The 16,322-nt window shown below is 41.3% G+C and overlaps 1 protein-coding gene across 2 annotated transcripts in view; it reads right to left on the bottom strand.

Annotated features, from left to right (window-relative positions):
• Positions 1–16,086, bottom strand: part of rab27b (RAB27B, member RAS oncogene family) — a 174,643-nt gene extending 158,557 nt beyond the window's left edge. The window contains exons 1-2 of one of the 2 annotated variants that reach the window (XM_060934997.1): positions 16,069–16,086; positions 15,877–15,942 (exon numbers count right to left, since the gene is read on the bottom strand). In XM_060934997.1, coding sequence (XP_060790980.1) covers positions 15,877–15,878 — 2 coding nt within the window. In that variant the 5' untranslated portion in view covers positions 15,879–15,942; positions 16,069–16,086. Of the gene's footprint in view, positions 1–15,876; positions 15,943–16,057 lie in introns of both variants that reach the window. The other variant, XM_060934995.1, reaches the window with a different exon arrangement.
• Between the last annotated feature and the right edge of the window lie 236 nt (positions 16,087–16,322).

Here is a 16,322-nt window from a genome sequence, read left to right as displayed (position 1 = left end):
GCCAGCAGTGGAATAGAGATAAATATATGTCTGGTAAGAGTGTGTAGTTATGTATGTGAAATGTAATTTTACAGTGGTCAATAAATTCTGATTTTCTTCAGTGACACAGATATCGTGATGTGGTTGAAATTTCTTGCAATATATCGATTATCGCAGAATCGCTGTACCGTGATATTATCGTTATCGTGGGCAAAATATCGCCATAGTATCGTATCGTGAGGTATCTGGTGATACCCAGCCCTAGTAAAAACTGGAAAAAAGATATAGCTTTGATGACATTAAAAAGAATAACAGCACGGGAAGCGTCCATGACTACTTTTGAACTTAACGCTTTGTGCGCGTGTCGTCTCTGACCAATAGCTGAACGACCTCGGGGCGCGTGGCTTTGTTGACAGATTTTGGTCCGCTTACTAAAATGTACAGTGTGAAAGTGAACCGCACCAAAATGAAAAAATAAAAAAAAACATTTGGTTCGGACCAAAGCAAGTGAACTATCGAACTATCCTGGTCTGAATACACCCTTAGACTCAAGAACACGTTCCTATTAAAGTGGTCGGTGAGTGTATAATTTCTCAGCATTTTTCACCTTTCAACATAAAGCAATCAGGACCGATCTGGAGCAAGCTTACTTTAAAGCTGATTAATATTTCTGCATAGCTGCACGTAAACATATGTGTGCAGCAAGAGAGGGGGATTATGGGTAAGCATAGTCTGTAGAGGTGCCAATATGCACGCGTCCAAAATCTCAAATCTGCAGCGTGACGTATCAAGCAAACTCTGATCGGTTGATCAAGAAAGTGTATCCCATAACACCGACACCTCCATCATGGCTCATGGCTACTTCTCCATAATATTCTAATGAGCTCTCTTGGGCCAGTTCTCCCACGTGCAAGTACAACAATATTCATTCCTTTTTTTTTTTTTTTTAAATGAATGCAAACAAGTGCTTTTTTTTAAAGATATTTTGGGGGGCTTTTTCCACCTTTATTGGATAGGACAGTGTAGAGACAGGAAATGAGCGGGAGAGAGAGACGGGGAGGGATCGGGAAATGACCTCGGGTCGGAATCGAACCCGGGTCCCTGGATTTATGGTATGACGCCTTATCCAATTGAGCCATGACGCCCCCAAACAAGTGCTTTTTCTTGCAAAAAAAAGTTTACTTACCAGGAGTAGCTCAGACTGAAATCCAAGGGCAAAATACAGCTGCCAAAAAAAAAAAAAAGGCCCTTTCGTGCCAATTTCACCTCGGTGCCCTCTTGATATTCGCCAACCCAAGTGAAAACTGCATTAAACCGTCGCAAGTCAGAACTGTTCAGCGCATACAACTTTGCCATTAGGCAACAAGGCAATGTGAGTCAGGGTAATACTGCAACAAATGATCCTCAGTGAATACGCCATCACGTCCAGTACTTTACTACGACTTCTTTCTCTCCATTATCCCTACCACAGCGAAACGTTAGCTTTGTCATTTTTTCTGTATACGCATTTACACAAACACCTGATACGCAAAACCACACGTATTAAACTTTGCTCAAGCGTAAACGTCGTTTTTGAACAATTCTTAGCAACCGACCGACAAAGCAAAAGTATGGTGAAAGCGCTAACCTTAGAAAGAATCATCACAGAATGTTTTCCTATGTTTAGCTTGGCTCCCTTACCATGAGGCTTCTCTGAACAGTTCCATGTTATTCGCCTGAACTCCTGCGTGTCTGCTAGGGGTGTAGTGCAACGCCGCTATCTTTATCTGTTTAGTGCTACAAATATTTGTCTCTCTATCTGGATTTAAACCAGACATGGGCAAGGCTTAAACCGTGAAGGTCCACCCAGAGATAGGCAGAAACCCCAGCACTGTCAGCATGAACAAACAAATATAAACAAACTATCTAGAGGCCTTATTTAAAGTGCCGCACTGTTTAGTAACCAGACAGTTACTAATGACTGTCGCACGTGCACATTCATCAGGCTGAATGCAGTCAAAGTGTGGCGTTAAACTGTGTGAACCACTACTGTATGGATGAAATGCTGCTGTTGCTCATTTCGAACTAAATCAAAGAATCTGTGATCCATTTGTACCATAATTCTTTGCAGAAAACAAGATCCAAGACCATTTATTCCCGCTTCAAGTTCTCTTGTAGGCACCTGAATTTCTGTTGAAATGAATTCTTAGTCAAGTCAACAAATGGTCCCTCTATAACCGTTTCACTTTTCTTCACCCAGTTTTTAAACACCCTGTTCCTAACAACACACATTCTCCTTTTGCCTGATCACACTGTTTACAAAATAACACGGACGAGTGACGGAATATAAAAAAGTAATATAAAGTACGGATCCTTTATTCATAAATGTGATTTTTCCATGGAATATTGATAGTGAATTATATAGAGTCTGTGGCTGAAGTCACAGCACTTTGCGCTAGCTGTTACAAACCGAGACATCTGGTCACCGTACCCTACAGATCCAGAACAGTAAGAGACAGAATGATGCTTGTGCCCCTTTTCCACCAAAGCAGTTCCAGGGCTGGTTCGGGGCCAGTGCTTGGTTTGGAACCGGGTTTTCTGTTTCCACTGACAAAGAACTGGCTCTGGGGCCAGAAAAAACGGTTCCAGGCTAGCACCAGCTCTTTGCTGGGCCAGAGGAAGGAACCGTTTACGTCAGCGGGGGGGGCGGAGTTGTTAAGACCAACAACAATAGCAAGACCGCGAAAGGTCGCCATTTTTAAGCGACAAGAAGCAGCAGCTGTACAAACGCGAAGTCATCCATTATTATTGTTGTTGTTGCTGCTGCTGCTTCTTCTTCTCCGTGTTGTTGTTGCTTCGATGTTCGCGCCAAGGTTTATGCAAACGCAGCAACGTAGCTGACGTGGCTCCCCTTAGCACCGCGAGCTATGGAAAAGCAAACTGGTTCTCAGCTGGCTCGCAAGTTGAATGGAGTTGTGAACCAGCACCAGCACTGGCCCCGAACCAGCCCTGGAACTGATTTGGTGGAAAAGGGGTATTAGTGAGAAAAAGTTGCACCCTGCTGCCCTGAACCCCCCCCCCCCCAAAAAAAACCCTGATTAAAAAAAAAAAAAAAATCATGAAAATTGACAGAGTTAAGTCATTGAAAAACATCCCATTTTTTATGGATATTTCCGGATCAGTGATCCACATCGGCACCAAAAGTCATAGCAACATAATTCAGCTCAAAAGTATTCACGTGAAATTGGGTGATGATTGGTTGAAAACTGAGGGAGAAATAGCATCCTAAAAAACAATAGGATAATAATAATAATAATAATAAACTGTGACTAAAGTCACAGTGATTTGTGCTAGCTCTTACAAACCATGACGTCTGGTCACCGTACCCTATAGATCCAGAACGACGCTTAGTGAGGAAAAAAAGCCCGTTTTTCATGGATCATTCCGGTTCGGTGATCCAGATCAGCACCAAAAGTCATAGTAACTTGAAGGAGAAATAACATCCTAAAATAACGTTAGGAGAATAATAAGTAGTAGTAGTAGTAGTAGTAGTAGTAGAAAGATCCTGAGTGAGAGGAACAATTTGCACTACTGCAAATTAATTAATAAGGTAAACATATAAATGCAGCCAAGATATTTTAATTATGAACTCTGGCAGTCCAAACATTTAATTGTTTTAGACTTCTTGATTTGTTTTATCCATGATTCATCATCCGTATGAAACCCATAACCAATCCGTAAGTGACCAATCCGTAAATTACTAGCATCCGTATTAAAATCCGTAACCACTCCGTATTTTGTATCCTTTTTTTATTATTATAATTTACCTGTGACCATCTGCTACCCAATCACTACTTTCTACATCAGTCTTTGGGTGAAATACGTAAACGTCACCCCCTTTTGGCACAAACGGCATTTCAGAGTCATGTTCTCTAATATTAATTAGATGTTCCACATCTCTTATGGAAAGACTCGTCTGGCGAGGAGTTAGTATTGGCTCAACTTTATCTGGTGCGTCTACCTCCATCATGTAGCTACCACAGGCAGATAACGTCACCGTGGAGACAATCTTTGTGACGTCCATAAAATTAACCATCCGTGATGCATCATCTGTATGAAATCCGTAATATACTGAAACATCCGTGACTAATCCGTAAATTACTAGCATCCGCATTAAAATCTGTAACCACTCTGCATTTTATATCCTTTATTATATTTCCGTAATCTGTAGTCCGTGACCTATCCGTACAGTGGATATTAAAAAAAAAAAAAGTGTACACACCCCGTTAAAATGATAGGTTTTTCTGATGTAAAAATAAATAAAACAAATGAATTAAAAAAAAAAAAAAAAAGACCACGATAAATAATTCAATTGAAAAACAAATTTGATTGGGGGAAACATTTAAAAAAAAAAAATTACAATAAGCTGGTTGCATAAGTGTGCACACCCTTAAACTAATACTTTGTTGAAGCACCTTTTGATTTAATTACAGCATTCAGTCTTTTTGGGTCGGAGTCTATCAGCCTGCCACATCTAGACTTGGCAATATTTGCCCACTCTTCCTTGCAAAAGCGCTCCGAATCTGTCAGATTGTGAGGGCGTCTCTTGTGCACAGCCCTCTTCAGGTCACCCCACAGATTTTCAACTGGATTTAGGTCTGGGCTCTGGCTGGGCCGTTCCAAAACTTTTTTGGGGTTATTGTCATGCTGAAAGATGAAATTCCTCTTCATCTTCAGCTTTCTAGCAGACACCTGAAGGTTCTGGGCCAAAATTGACTGGTATTCAGAACTGTTCATACTGTAATTCTCTCCACCTTGACTAAAGCCCCTGTTCCAGCCGAAGAAAAACAACCCAAAAACACGATGCTGCCACCACCATGCTTCACCGTGGGTATGGTGTTCTTCTGGTGATGCGCAGTGTTGTTTTTGCACCAAACACACCTTTTGGAATTGTGGCCAAAAAGTTCAACCTTGGTTTCATCAGACCATAACACATTTTCCCACATGCTTTTGGGAGAGTTGATGTATTTTCTTTTGCAAAATTTATCCGGGCCTGGATGTTTTTCCTTGACCCTACCTCATAGTCCAGACATACGGAGAATACAGGAGATTGTTATGACATGTAGTACACAACCAGTACTTGCCAGAAATTCCTGCAGCTCCTTCAGTGTTGCTGTAGGCCTCTCGGCAGCCTCCCTGACCAGTTTTCGTCTTGTCTTTTCATCAGTTTTGGAGGGACGTCCAGTTCTCGGTAATGTCACTGTTGTCCCATGTTTTCTCCACTTCTTGATGACGGTCTTCACTGTGCTCCATGGTATATCTAATGCCGTGGAAATGTTTTTGTACCCTTCTCCTGACTGATACCTTTCAACAATGAGATCCCTTTGATGCTTTGTAAGCTCTCTATGAATGCTGGCTTTTGCTGGAGGATGCAACTGAGTAAATGTCTGAACTTTATTTGGGGTTAATCAGAGTCATTTTAATTGATGGCAGGTGTGAACCCAAAAAGACTGAATGCTGTAATTAAATCAAAAGGTGCTTCAACAAAGTATTAGTTTAAAGGAACAGTCCACCGTACTTCCATAATGAAATATGCTCTTATCTGAATTGAGACGAGCTGCACACTTATGCAACCGGCTTATTGTATGTTTTTTATTTATGTTTTTCCCCTGAACAGATTTGCTTGTTTTTCAACTGAATTGTCCAGGTTATAGGTCACATTAAAGGTGGGAAAAGTTTTGAAATTATTTATCGTGGTCTCATTTTTTTTACATCAGAAAAACCGATCGTTTTAACGGGGTGTGTACACTTTTTATATCCACTGTAGGTGGTTTTGCCAACCATTGCTTGATCATCGGAGTCACACCTGACATCAAAGCAGGTTCCTTAGGTTCCTGCTCTATGACATGTTCTGTCGGACAGGAGAGACAGCAGGCTTCTGTGGGTAGTGACCAGCTATGAATAGAGTTGCATGTTCTCATTTGATCCAAGTTCTGTGACAAATCACGGCTAGTACAATACAAACGGCCTGTACAGCTGGTTTTATACGGTGCGATTACTGTTGAGTTTTAAGATCACCACTTGTCATACTGTTCAAGGAGATTCTGATAAAATCTTGGCTGAATTCTAGAGCAGAGTGTCCTTCGCGTCAGAGTAGATGATGAACATCCTCCAGCAATAGATCTGCGACGGAAGACGTTTATTACGTTCTGCTTACATCAACGATCGGCATGATCAAAGCTCATGCAGAAAATGGGCTTGCATAAACGGAAACAGCTTGTTTTATTTGCCTTTTGCCATTCCCACTACCTTATTCGTAACTGTTGCTGCGTTCATGTGCTATGGGAAGATGATATTTTCCAGTTGGGAAGTGGTATTTACCAGTGTGTTGTGTTCACATGCTTTTGTTGTTGTTGACAAATTAAAGATGGTGGACCAGATTCAAGTTAGCAATAGTTAGTTAGCTATCGTTAGCAATAGCGTCTGCTCTGGATAGGTAAAAACAAACCATAACAATGCATTTTTAAAGGAAACGGATTTCTAATGTATTATATTACACTTGTTAATGACGCAACATTGCATAGACACCAAAAACTACCCACTAGTACGAGTAAAAAAAAACTTTAGTAGCGTACAATGCTTAGCATTCAAGTGTCTTGTACCGCTCGCCGCCATGTTGAAAAGGTTAAAGTTCATCTCATCTCGGCAACTCGTGTATCAAAATTTTCTACGAGTTGCCCAGTGGAAAATACCACAAGAGGGGGCGTTCATGTGTGTTTTCCATGTCGGCGTTTGGTATTTACCATAATTCCCATAGCACATGAATGCAGCATGTCTCATGAGTTTCGAGTAATCCTTTGCCATCCTTGTACTGGTGGTTTTTAGTCAAGAGTCTGAGACTTTAATCAAAAATTTTAAACATTGCCAGAACTTTCTTGCTGGCTGTCTTTGGCACCAAAATGGCCGCATCATGCAATGATCTCAAGTCACACCCGTATAAAAACAAATCTTTTGTTTGTTTTTCGTCTGCAGCAAGAAAATTGGGCTGAAAAGCCATGCTGTCTGGTTGCCTTTTTTTTTTTTTTTAAATTAAACAAAGATATTTTAACACTATTCTCTCTGCTTTTTTTTATTTCCACCAATGATGTCTTTTTATCAGAAAGGAAGGAGCCTGTCTGCTCTCTGCTGCCATCAGGAAAGATTTCCCTGTGTGTGTTTTGGCGTACAATATCTTTATGTCTAGGTTGTGCTGCAGTTTTTCAACAACATTCCATCTTAGGGTATGTGTATTTTGTCTTCTACGTCTATCTGCTTTTTTGTTTTTCTTCTTGAAGTTTCAACAGTTTTTCATTTTCGATGTCCAGACTGTCTTGCGGTTCTAATTTTGTGTGGTCTTTATCAGTTTTGCGGTGACTCTGTTCGTAGACTGCACACTGCAGATGCAGGGCCCCGTCTTCATGATGAGATTAATCACAGCCCGAAAGGGACTGTAGAGTTAGTACAAGTGCAGCCTTTTCCTTTGCCCGACATCTCCATTTTTCTTTTTGCCGCTGACAGTGACACATTAACAGTAATTATATTCCCTTGAGCTTTTATTCTCCTGATATTTAAATAAAGACATACAAAAAGAGGTCCATCGTTATAAGTTAACATATCAAACTGCAACATGGAAACCCTATATTTCATTGAAAATAGTATAAGTAGTACAAAATAATACATGTTGAAACTGAGAAATTTTATTCTTTTTTGAAAAAAAAAAAAAACTACTCATTTTGAATTTGATGTCAGCAACACGTTGGGACACGGACTTGTTTACCACGGTGTTGCATCACCTCTACTTTTAGCAACACTCTAAACGTTTGGGAACTGAGGAGACCAATTGTTGTAGTTTTGAAAGAGAAATGTTGGCCCGTTCTTCCCTGATATACAATTTTTGCTGCTCAACGGTTCGGGGTCTCCTTTGTGATATTTTGCACTTCATAATGCACCAAATGTTTTCAATGCGAGACAGGTCTGGACTGCAGGCAGGCCAGTTTAGCACCCGGACTCTTTTACTACGGAGCCATGCAGTTGTAATATGTGCAGAATGTGGTTTGGTATTGTCTTGCTGAAGTAAACAAGGTCTTCCCTGAAAAAAGATGTCATTTGGATGGTAGCATGTTGCTCCAAAATCTGTATATATCATTCAGTATTAATGGTGCTTTCCCAGCTGTGCAAGCTACCTATACTACGTGCACTAAAGCACCCTCATACCATCGCAGGTGCACGTGTTTTTAATGCAGTGTCACCTGAAGGCCTGAAGATCATGGGCATCCAATATTTCATAGAAATGAGGTGGGTTTTTTTTTTTTTTTAAACTTTCCCCCCATTTTATAGCTTGCATTGTGCACCTAGTTGGTGAAACATGGCTAGCGTGTAAGCACAAGAATCACTATACGAACACTTCCGTCATTTTTAAGGGTGTCCTAATGAACTAGACAAACACAATCATGATATTTGTCACTTTCCAGACAGATCACAAAAGGTGTTTAAATTTAAAGAAATTGGGCATTTTTTTTTAAAAATGGGATGCACTGGATCAAGTGCTATTTTATAAGCTGTTCAATAACGCGGGTGAAAGCCACGTGGTTAAATTAAACCAAATGTGTAGTGACGAATGCAATAATTTCAACTAGGAGTAATCATGCAGCAAAGTTTTCAATATAATAAACTCTTATTAAATGTTTATATATAGGGTATATTTCAACGCTTGCAATATTCTCATTTACATATTATTGCATTCGTCATTTTCTTATTTTTCACTTTTAAGTCGTCTTTTACTTTTAAGCATTACATTCGACAGAAAAAGGTGGTGGTCTGGACACTACTGAAAAACACCTCGACTCAAGAAAAATCTAGCAATCTCTGAGGCGTGAACCACAGTGAGCGAGAAGGTGAGAAAGAAAGAAAGAAAGAAAGAAAGAAAGAAAGAAAGAAAGAAAGAACTTTATTAATCACACACTTGTGAAATTTCCTCTCTGCATTTAACCCATATGAAGCAGTGAACACACACATGCACAGTGAGCACACACGCATACCCAGAGCAGTGGGCAGCCATGCTAACAGCGCCCGGGGAGCAGTCAGGAGTTAGGTGCCTCGCTCAAGGGCACCTCAGCCCAAGGCCGTCCCATATTAACCTAACCGCATGTCTTTGGACTGTGGGGGAAACCGGAGCACCCAGAGGAAACCCACGCAGACACGGGGAGAACATGCAAACTCCACACAGAAAGGCCCTCGCCGGCCGCTGGGTTCGAACCCAGGACCTTCTTGCTGTGAGGCGACAGTGCTAATCACTACACCACCGTACCGTAAGTCGCATAACGAGAAGATGGAGCCCAGAAAACAGACTCGAGCAACTGCATAACCCCACACTGAATGCATGAAACTTTCCCAGGGTAAATCCTGACATAAAAGTCACAGACACTGAATAGAGATATATAAATGTCATTAAACTTGAAATTTCCAAACAGTGCGTAACTCAGCAAGGAGGTGCGTAAAGAAATGGGCATCATGTCTGCATATCGTCCGAGATGGACTGGCGTCACGTTTAAAGCAAGACTGCCTTTCATATTCTTCAAGTGTAGGTCATAAAAAGAAATTTTCCCCGACACCCAATTATTTTTGTTTAGTGGACCAAAAACAACTTAATTCGAATCACAGACTTCCAATTTTATTAGTTTTCTTTTAAAATAGAACAATTAATGAATTTAGTGCCACGTGGCCCTAAGAACCGCTATTTTTTCCTGCTTCACCATGACCCAATACAAGATACTAAGTCATGCATGGCGTGGTGGGCTTTCTCCGTTCGCACAAGGCATTGTGGGATACAAATTTGAAAAACGGGAGAGAAAAATGAAGGATGCGAATGAAACATGAAAGACCGACTACAGTAACGGAAAGCGAGAAGAAAAGACGTTATGTTATATACGAAGGAAAGAAAACACAGGACCAAACTAGGTTTGGTAGGTCATAAAAATAATTCTCCCCAACGCCCAATTATTTTTGTTTAGTGGATCGAAAGCTACCGAATTCGAATCACAGACTTGCAATTGTATTTATTTTTTTAAATTAATGAATTTAGAGCCACATGGCCCTAAATTCTCTGTTATTTGTTCCTGCTTCGCCATAACCGAATACAAGATACTACATCATGCATGACGTGGTGGGCTTTCCCTGTTCGTACAAGGCATTGTGCGATACAAATTTCCGAATGAAACGTCAAAGACCGACTACAGTAACGGAAAGCGAGAAGAAAAGACGTTATGTTATATACGAAGGAAAGGAAATGCAGGGCCAAACTAATAAATATCGGTGGTCAGCGAGCACCTCGGTGCGATCAGCTGTTCGTTTAGCGACAGAACGATGGAACTGTCAGTGCACACTCAAAGGTAAACCTGTAGATGGCAGTAATGCAACACTGTGGATGCCAGCTGCTGTAAAACCCAAAAGAAGAAGGTAAACCTGCGCATGCGTACACGGACTTCCTCCATTTGCGCGAAGCGAGCGATTTCATGCACTTTATTTGCTCAGGAATCCTGTCAAATTAAATAACTTCCCAGCCACAGTTCAGAGCGAACTAAATTTCACCGATTTTATGAAATCGAAAGGCTGTCTAGCTTTAAAGGTATGTCCCACCTTGCGTCTGGTGTTCCTGGGATGGGTCTGGATCCACTCCGACCCTGACCAGGATCAAGCGCTACTGAAGGTGAATGAATGAATTAAACACCACCACAAACGCACCAGTATAATTTAGACAAATGGGAACGCAGCGAATAAAAACATGGCAGATTTTTACATGAGCACTTAAAACTTCTCTCCACACTTCACTACAATTTCACATCACCACCTCGTCTTAATGAAACCGAACTAAGGGTAATGAACTGAAGCTGGTGCTCACCGACGGCTCTGTGGCGCGTGGGTAGGAGGGAGGGGGCAGTTATGACTCACTACCGATGTCCATTAAGACTCACTTTACTGAATCGACTCTTTCGAATCAGACCCGTTTAAATGAATCGAGCTGTACTAGTCACCACTTACAACGAACACACTGATGTGTGACGCCTGAAAATCTTGATACCGTCAGAAAAAGGGTATCAGAACATCACTGATCGTGATCCTAACATACTGCTTCATTGAACAACCCCCTAACCTGAACTCAGACTGACTGTCTGTACAGTTTGCACCGATATTCGATATTCAGCTCATCAATATTGCGGATACACATTTTGAGGTTTTTGGACAATTTTGCAATGAATTTTTCAGACCTGTGCAGAAAGCACGCATGTTTAATAAAACAGACGTGCACAAATGTATACGCATGTATCTCTTGTTTTGAAAGGAACGTTTTAACAGATATAATCCAGTTCTTTCCTGTATTAACCATATTCACTCAGTCATTCAGAGATTAGAGCAATTCCAGCGTTATGGACGCAACACTTGAACTCAAAATGGCAACAAATGACCCAGTGCATGTTTTATTTTCTCCCAGTATTTAAACAGGTGTTGCACATTTTAAGGCTGTACCATACTGGAGAAGTGATAGAACAAGAACAATTCCCATAGTACATCTAGGGCATGCCAGAAAATGCCAATAAAAGATGCGTTATGGATGTGACAGAAAAAGTATCACTTTTCTTGAGTGACTGTACATTTTTATCAAACTCTGTGAAATTGTAAACCTAATGTCGAAATGGAGATATCCATTTGATAGAGGGGTCCAAGGTGAATATTAAAAAATCTTTGTTTAAAATATTTTGTATTTCATGCAGAGTTTCGGAAGGAAAAGTCAGCGTTATGGATGTGACGAAATTCCGTTATGGATGTGACGCATCTGAAATAGACATGGCATATGTTTAGAAAAATCAGCAATTTAACCACCATAACCCTTTGAAAAACTCTAAATATCAGCTAAAACTATCAAAGTTCTTAAATAATATTTAGGATAACTATTGTTTTGCTGTTTTGTGGATTTCAGCATACATTTCTGTGGCTTGTGGCAATAATATAGAATCGTACATGATCAAAGTTGATTTTAGCTTGGGGTTTACATTACAAGAAAGAAAGACTGACAGTGACATTAGGTGATCAAAATGTGACAAATTGGTTCAACTTATTCACATCTGTAAAATACAGGCCTAGGTGATATCTCTGGGAGTGGTTTTGATGTATTACATGTTGCTTTATTTTTGCATGGTGAGGTTGACATTTACATGGAATTGCCCATTACACAGATTATTCAGTTGCGCCTTTCGTTAGTATGGAAATAAACAATACAGACAACTTTAAAGCTAGACTGCCTTTCATATTTTTCAAGTGTAGGTCTTAAAAAATAATTCTCCTCAACGCCCAATTATTTTTGTTTAGTGGATCGAAAGCTACCGAATTCGAATCACAGACTTGCAATTGTATTTTTTTTTTAAATTAATGAATTTAGAACCACATGGCCCTAAATTCTCTGTTATTTGTTCCTGCTTCGCCATAACCGAATAACAAGATACTACATCATGCATGACGTGGTGGGCTTTCCCTGTTTGTACAAGGCATTGTGGGATACAAATTTGCGAATGAAACGTCAAAGACTGACTACAGTAACGGAAAGCGAGAAGAAAAGACGTTGTTATATACGAAGGAAAGGAAACGCAGGGCCAAACTAATAAATATCAGCGGTCAGCGAGCACCTCGGTGTGATCAGCTGTTCGTTTAGTGACAGAATGATGGAATTGTCAGTGCACGCTCAAAGGTAAACCTGTAGATGGCAGTAATGCAACACTGTGGATGCCAGCTGCTGTAAAACCCAAAAGAAGAAGAAAAACCTGTGCATGTGCACACGGACTTCCTCTGTCTGCTTGAAGCGAGCGATTTCATGCACATTATTTGCTCGGAAATAAACTTAAATTAAATAACTTCTCAGACACAGAATGGCCTTTTTTTTTTTGAGATATTACAGAAATACACATCACACCGACCAAATTTAAGAGGGAACTAAATTTCACCGATTTTATGAAATCGAAAGGCCGTCTAGCTTTAAAGTGCCATTATTAAATCATAGATCTAATAGTTTAGCAATGAGTAACGCCAAGATCAGACTACCTAATTTTGACGCAATTTTGTTATAGTCAACAAATTCCCAGTATTCGGCCTGAATATGATCATCAGGAACAACAAACAGGTCATGTACTATGACATAATTAAAGGACAGCAATGTGGCATCCGGGACGTCCCACAACACCCTGACAAAAAGTCTAGCAGGTCTCTTTTTCTTGCCTAGTTTGACAGCTCCTACAACATGCTCCTTGCTAGCCACAACTGACCGTCCTCCCTGATGACACACAGGGACTTGAACAACGATCAGTCAGGGGTCAAACTCATAGTATTGCCAGTCTCCCAAACCAGATACAACAAGAATTTAAGACATTATGATCGCCTGATATGACACAGTGACCATCATGAAAAAAAATATCATGTAGTATGATCCCAGCATAAACATTATTTCAAACCCTTCAAAGGTATAATTTCGACCCTGCACGGTAAGAACTAACGTTTGCATGGTGATATATACTGTAACCAAATATATTATCATATTATGATTCAAATCCAGTTTAATTGCCAGTAATACATACCATGAACACATGCACAATAAGACAGGAATAAACACAAAGGATCCACATTTTTAAAAATTCAATACTTTGACAAATACACTAAGATTCAGATTACAGATGTTTGGCGTAAATAATTATGCCATGAACTAAATGTATTCATCGATGCCTTTCCATTTCATTTTCAACCATTCATCAATTTCCTATGAATGCAAACAAACAAACAAACAAACAAATGCTTAAATGGTTGGATTTTGATACAAATGCTCGTGTTTGTTTTCAACTGAATGATTAATAGGTGATCAAAGATTGGTTTCTTCTTTGAACACAGGATCATGCTATTGTGATGCTATGTTTATGTTTTTGCTTCTGTTTGTTTCCAATGTAACTCAAAAAGTAGTGAACGAATTTTGATGAAATTTCGAGGAAAGGTGAACCATGGGCCAAGCAACAATCGATTAAATTTTTATGTAAATCTGGATATGTATGGGCAGCACGGTGGTGTAGTGGTTAGCACTGTCTCCTCACAGCAAGAAGGTCCTGGGTTCGAGCCCAGCTGCCGACGAGGGCCTTTCTCTGTGGAGTTTGCTTGTTCTACCCGTGTCCGCACGGATTTCCTCCAAAGACATGCAGGTTAGGCTAATTGGTGGCTCTAAATTGACCGTAGGTGTGAATGGTTGTCTGCGTCAGCCCTGCGATGACTTGTCCAGGGTGTACCCCGCCTCTCACCCATAGTCAGCTGGGATAGGCTCCAGCTTGCCTGCGACCCTGTAAAACAGGATAAGCAGCTACAGATAATGGATGGACATATAGGGCGGCACGGTGGTGTAGTGGTTAGCACTGTCGCCTCACAGCAAGAAGGTCCTGGGTTCGCGGACGGCGAGGGCCTTTCTCTGTGGAGTTTGCTTGTTCTACCCATGTCCGCGCGGGTTTCCTCCAAAGGCATGCAGGTTAGGCTAATTGGTGGCTCTAAATTGACCGTAGGTGTGAATGAGTGTGAATAGTTGTCAGGGTCAGCCCTGTGATAACCTGGTGACTTGTCCAGGTATGTCTCACCCATAGTCAGCTGGAATAAGGCTCCAGCTTGCCTGCGACCTTGTAGGACAGGATAAGCGGCTATGGATGGATGGATGGACGGACATGTATGCGTATCCAGGATTTTTTTTTTTTTGTCTGTTCTCAAAAAGTAGTGAACAGATTTTATTATGAGCAGCACAGTGGTGTAGTGGTTAGCGCTGTCACTTCACAGCAAGAAGGTCCAGGGTTCGAGCCCAGTGGCTGGCGAGGGCCTTTCTGTGTGGAGTTTGCATGTTCTCCCCGTGTCTCCGTGGGTTTCCTCCGAGTGCTCCGGTTTCCCCAACAGTCCAAAGGCATGCAGGTTAGGCTAAATTGACTGTAGGTGTGAATATGAGTGTGAATACGAGTAATCAGGGTCAGCCCTGCGATGACTTGTCCAGGGTGTACCCTGCCTCTTACCCATAATCAGCTGGGATAGGCTCCAGCTTGCCTGCGACCCTGTAAAACAGGATAAGATGGATGGGTATGCACGGTGCTGTCGTGATTAGCACTGTCGCCTCACAGCAAGAAGGTCCTGGGTTCGAGCCCAGCAGCCAACGAGGGCCTTTCTGTGTGGAGTCTGCATGTTCTCCCCGTGTCTGCGTGGGCTTCCTCCAAAGACATGCAGGTGTGAGTGGTTGTCTGCGTCAGCCCTGCGATAACCTGGTGACTTGTCCAGGTATGTCTCACCCATAGTCAGCTGGAATAAGGCTCCAGCTTGCCTGCGACCCTGTAGGACAGGATAAGCGGCTATGGATAATGGATGGATGGATGGATACTTTAGTATTATCCCAGGTTCAAGTGATTTGATTTTGATGTGGCTTAGCTGAGGTGTATACTCTACCGAGAGCCTTTCTAGTTTTTATTGTTATCAAAAGTAGCATAGCAGCACTGGTAGGAATTTAATGAAAGAAAGAAAAAGAGACAACTTTGCCAAAAACTTTCAATTCATTCATACTTGCGAATCGACTCACCGTAAAGAGTCGTTCGGAAAAATGAACCGATTCACCGTGATGACTCACACACAGGCGTCGCGCGAGCGCAGAAGCTGATGGAACCGTTACAAATCAAACTTAAATAAACAGAGGGAGCGAGTGAGAAAACGCCCTCACACCGGTGTCCCAGTCAGGCTCCTTCACACTCTTACTGCACACTACATTTCCCACTCAAACTGACCATAAACCAGTGATACAGGAATTAACCGCGTGTGTGTGTGTGTTTTACTTACATATCGGTAAGAATAAGGCTGAAGTCTTGATGAGCAGGTGTGTATCTGCCTTTAACCGCTATATCCCTGGAGATGAGACATTTTATTTTATATTTTTCACGCAAAAACGGAGCTAGAAAGGCAAAGCTTGGTTTTCAGTACTGTGTAATAAATAAAAAATAAAGCTTTTATTGGTCTTTACTCGTTTGAAACCTTTAAGAGCTTTAAACCCGTTAGCATGTCGCTTTTCCTCAGCTTTCCAGCGCGAGCGCTTGCTCGGTTTTTTCCCCCCTCTTGGTCGCGCGCAGCAGACCAGGTCCTAGCGCCGACGGTTACTTATTCCAAATCGCTCATCAACAGGTGGTACAGTCTTAAAGTGCATATCCTGGACCAATTTAATGGTTTTTTTTTTTAGATGAAAGTATGTCCCTTTACACACTCATCCAGAAGGGTAAGGCCATCTGTCT

Source organism: Neoarius graeffei, chromosome 12 (assembly GCF_027579695.1).
Source record: "Neoarius graeffei isolate fNeoGra1 chromosome 12, fNeoGra1.pri, whole genome shotgun sequence".
NCBI classification, from domain to species: domain Eukaryota; kingdom Metazoa; phylum Chordata; class Actinopteri; order Siluriformes; family Ariidae; genus Neoarius; species Neoarius graeffei.
This window is presented reverse-complemented; position numbering and strand designations above follow the sequence as displayed.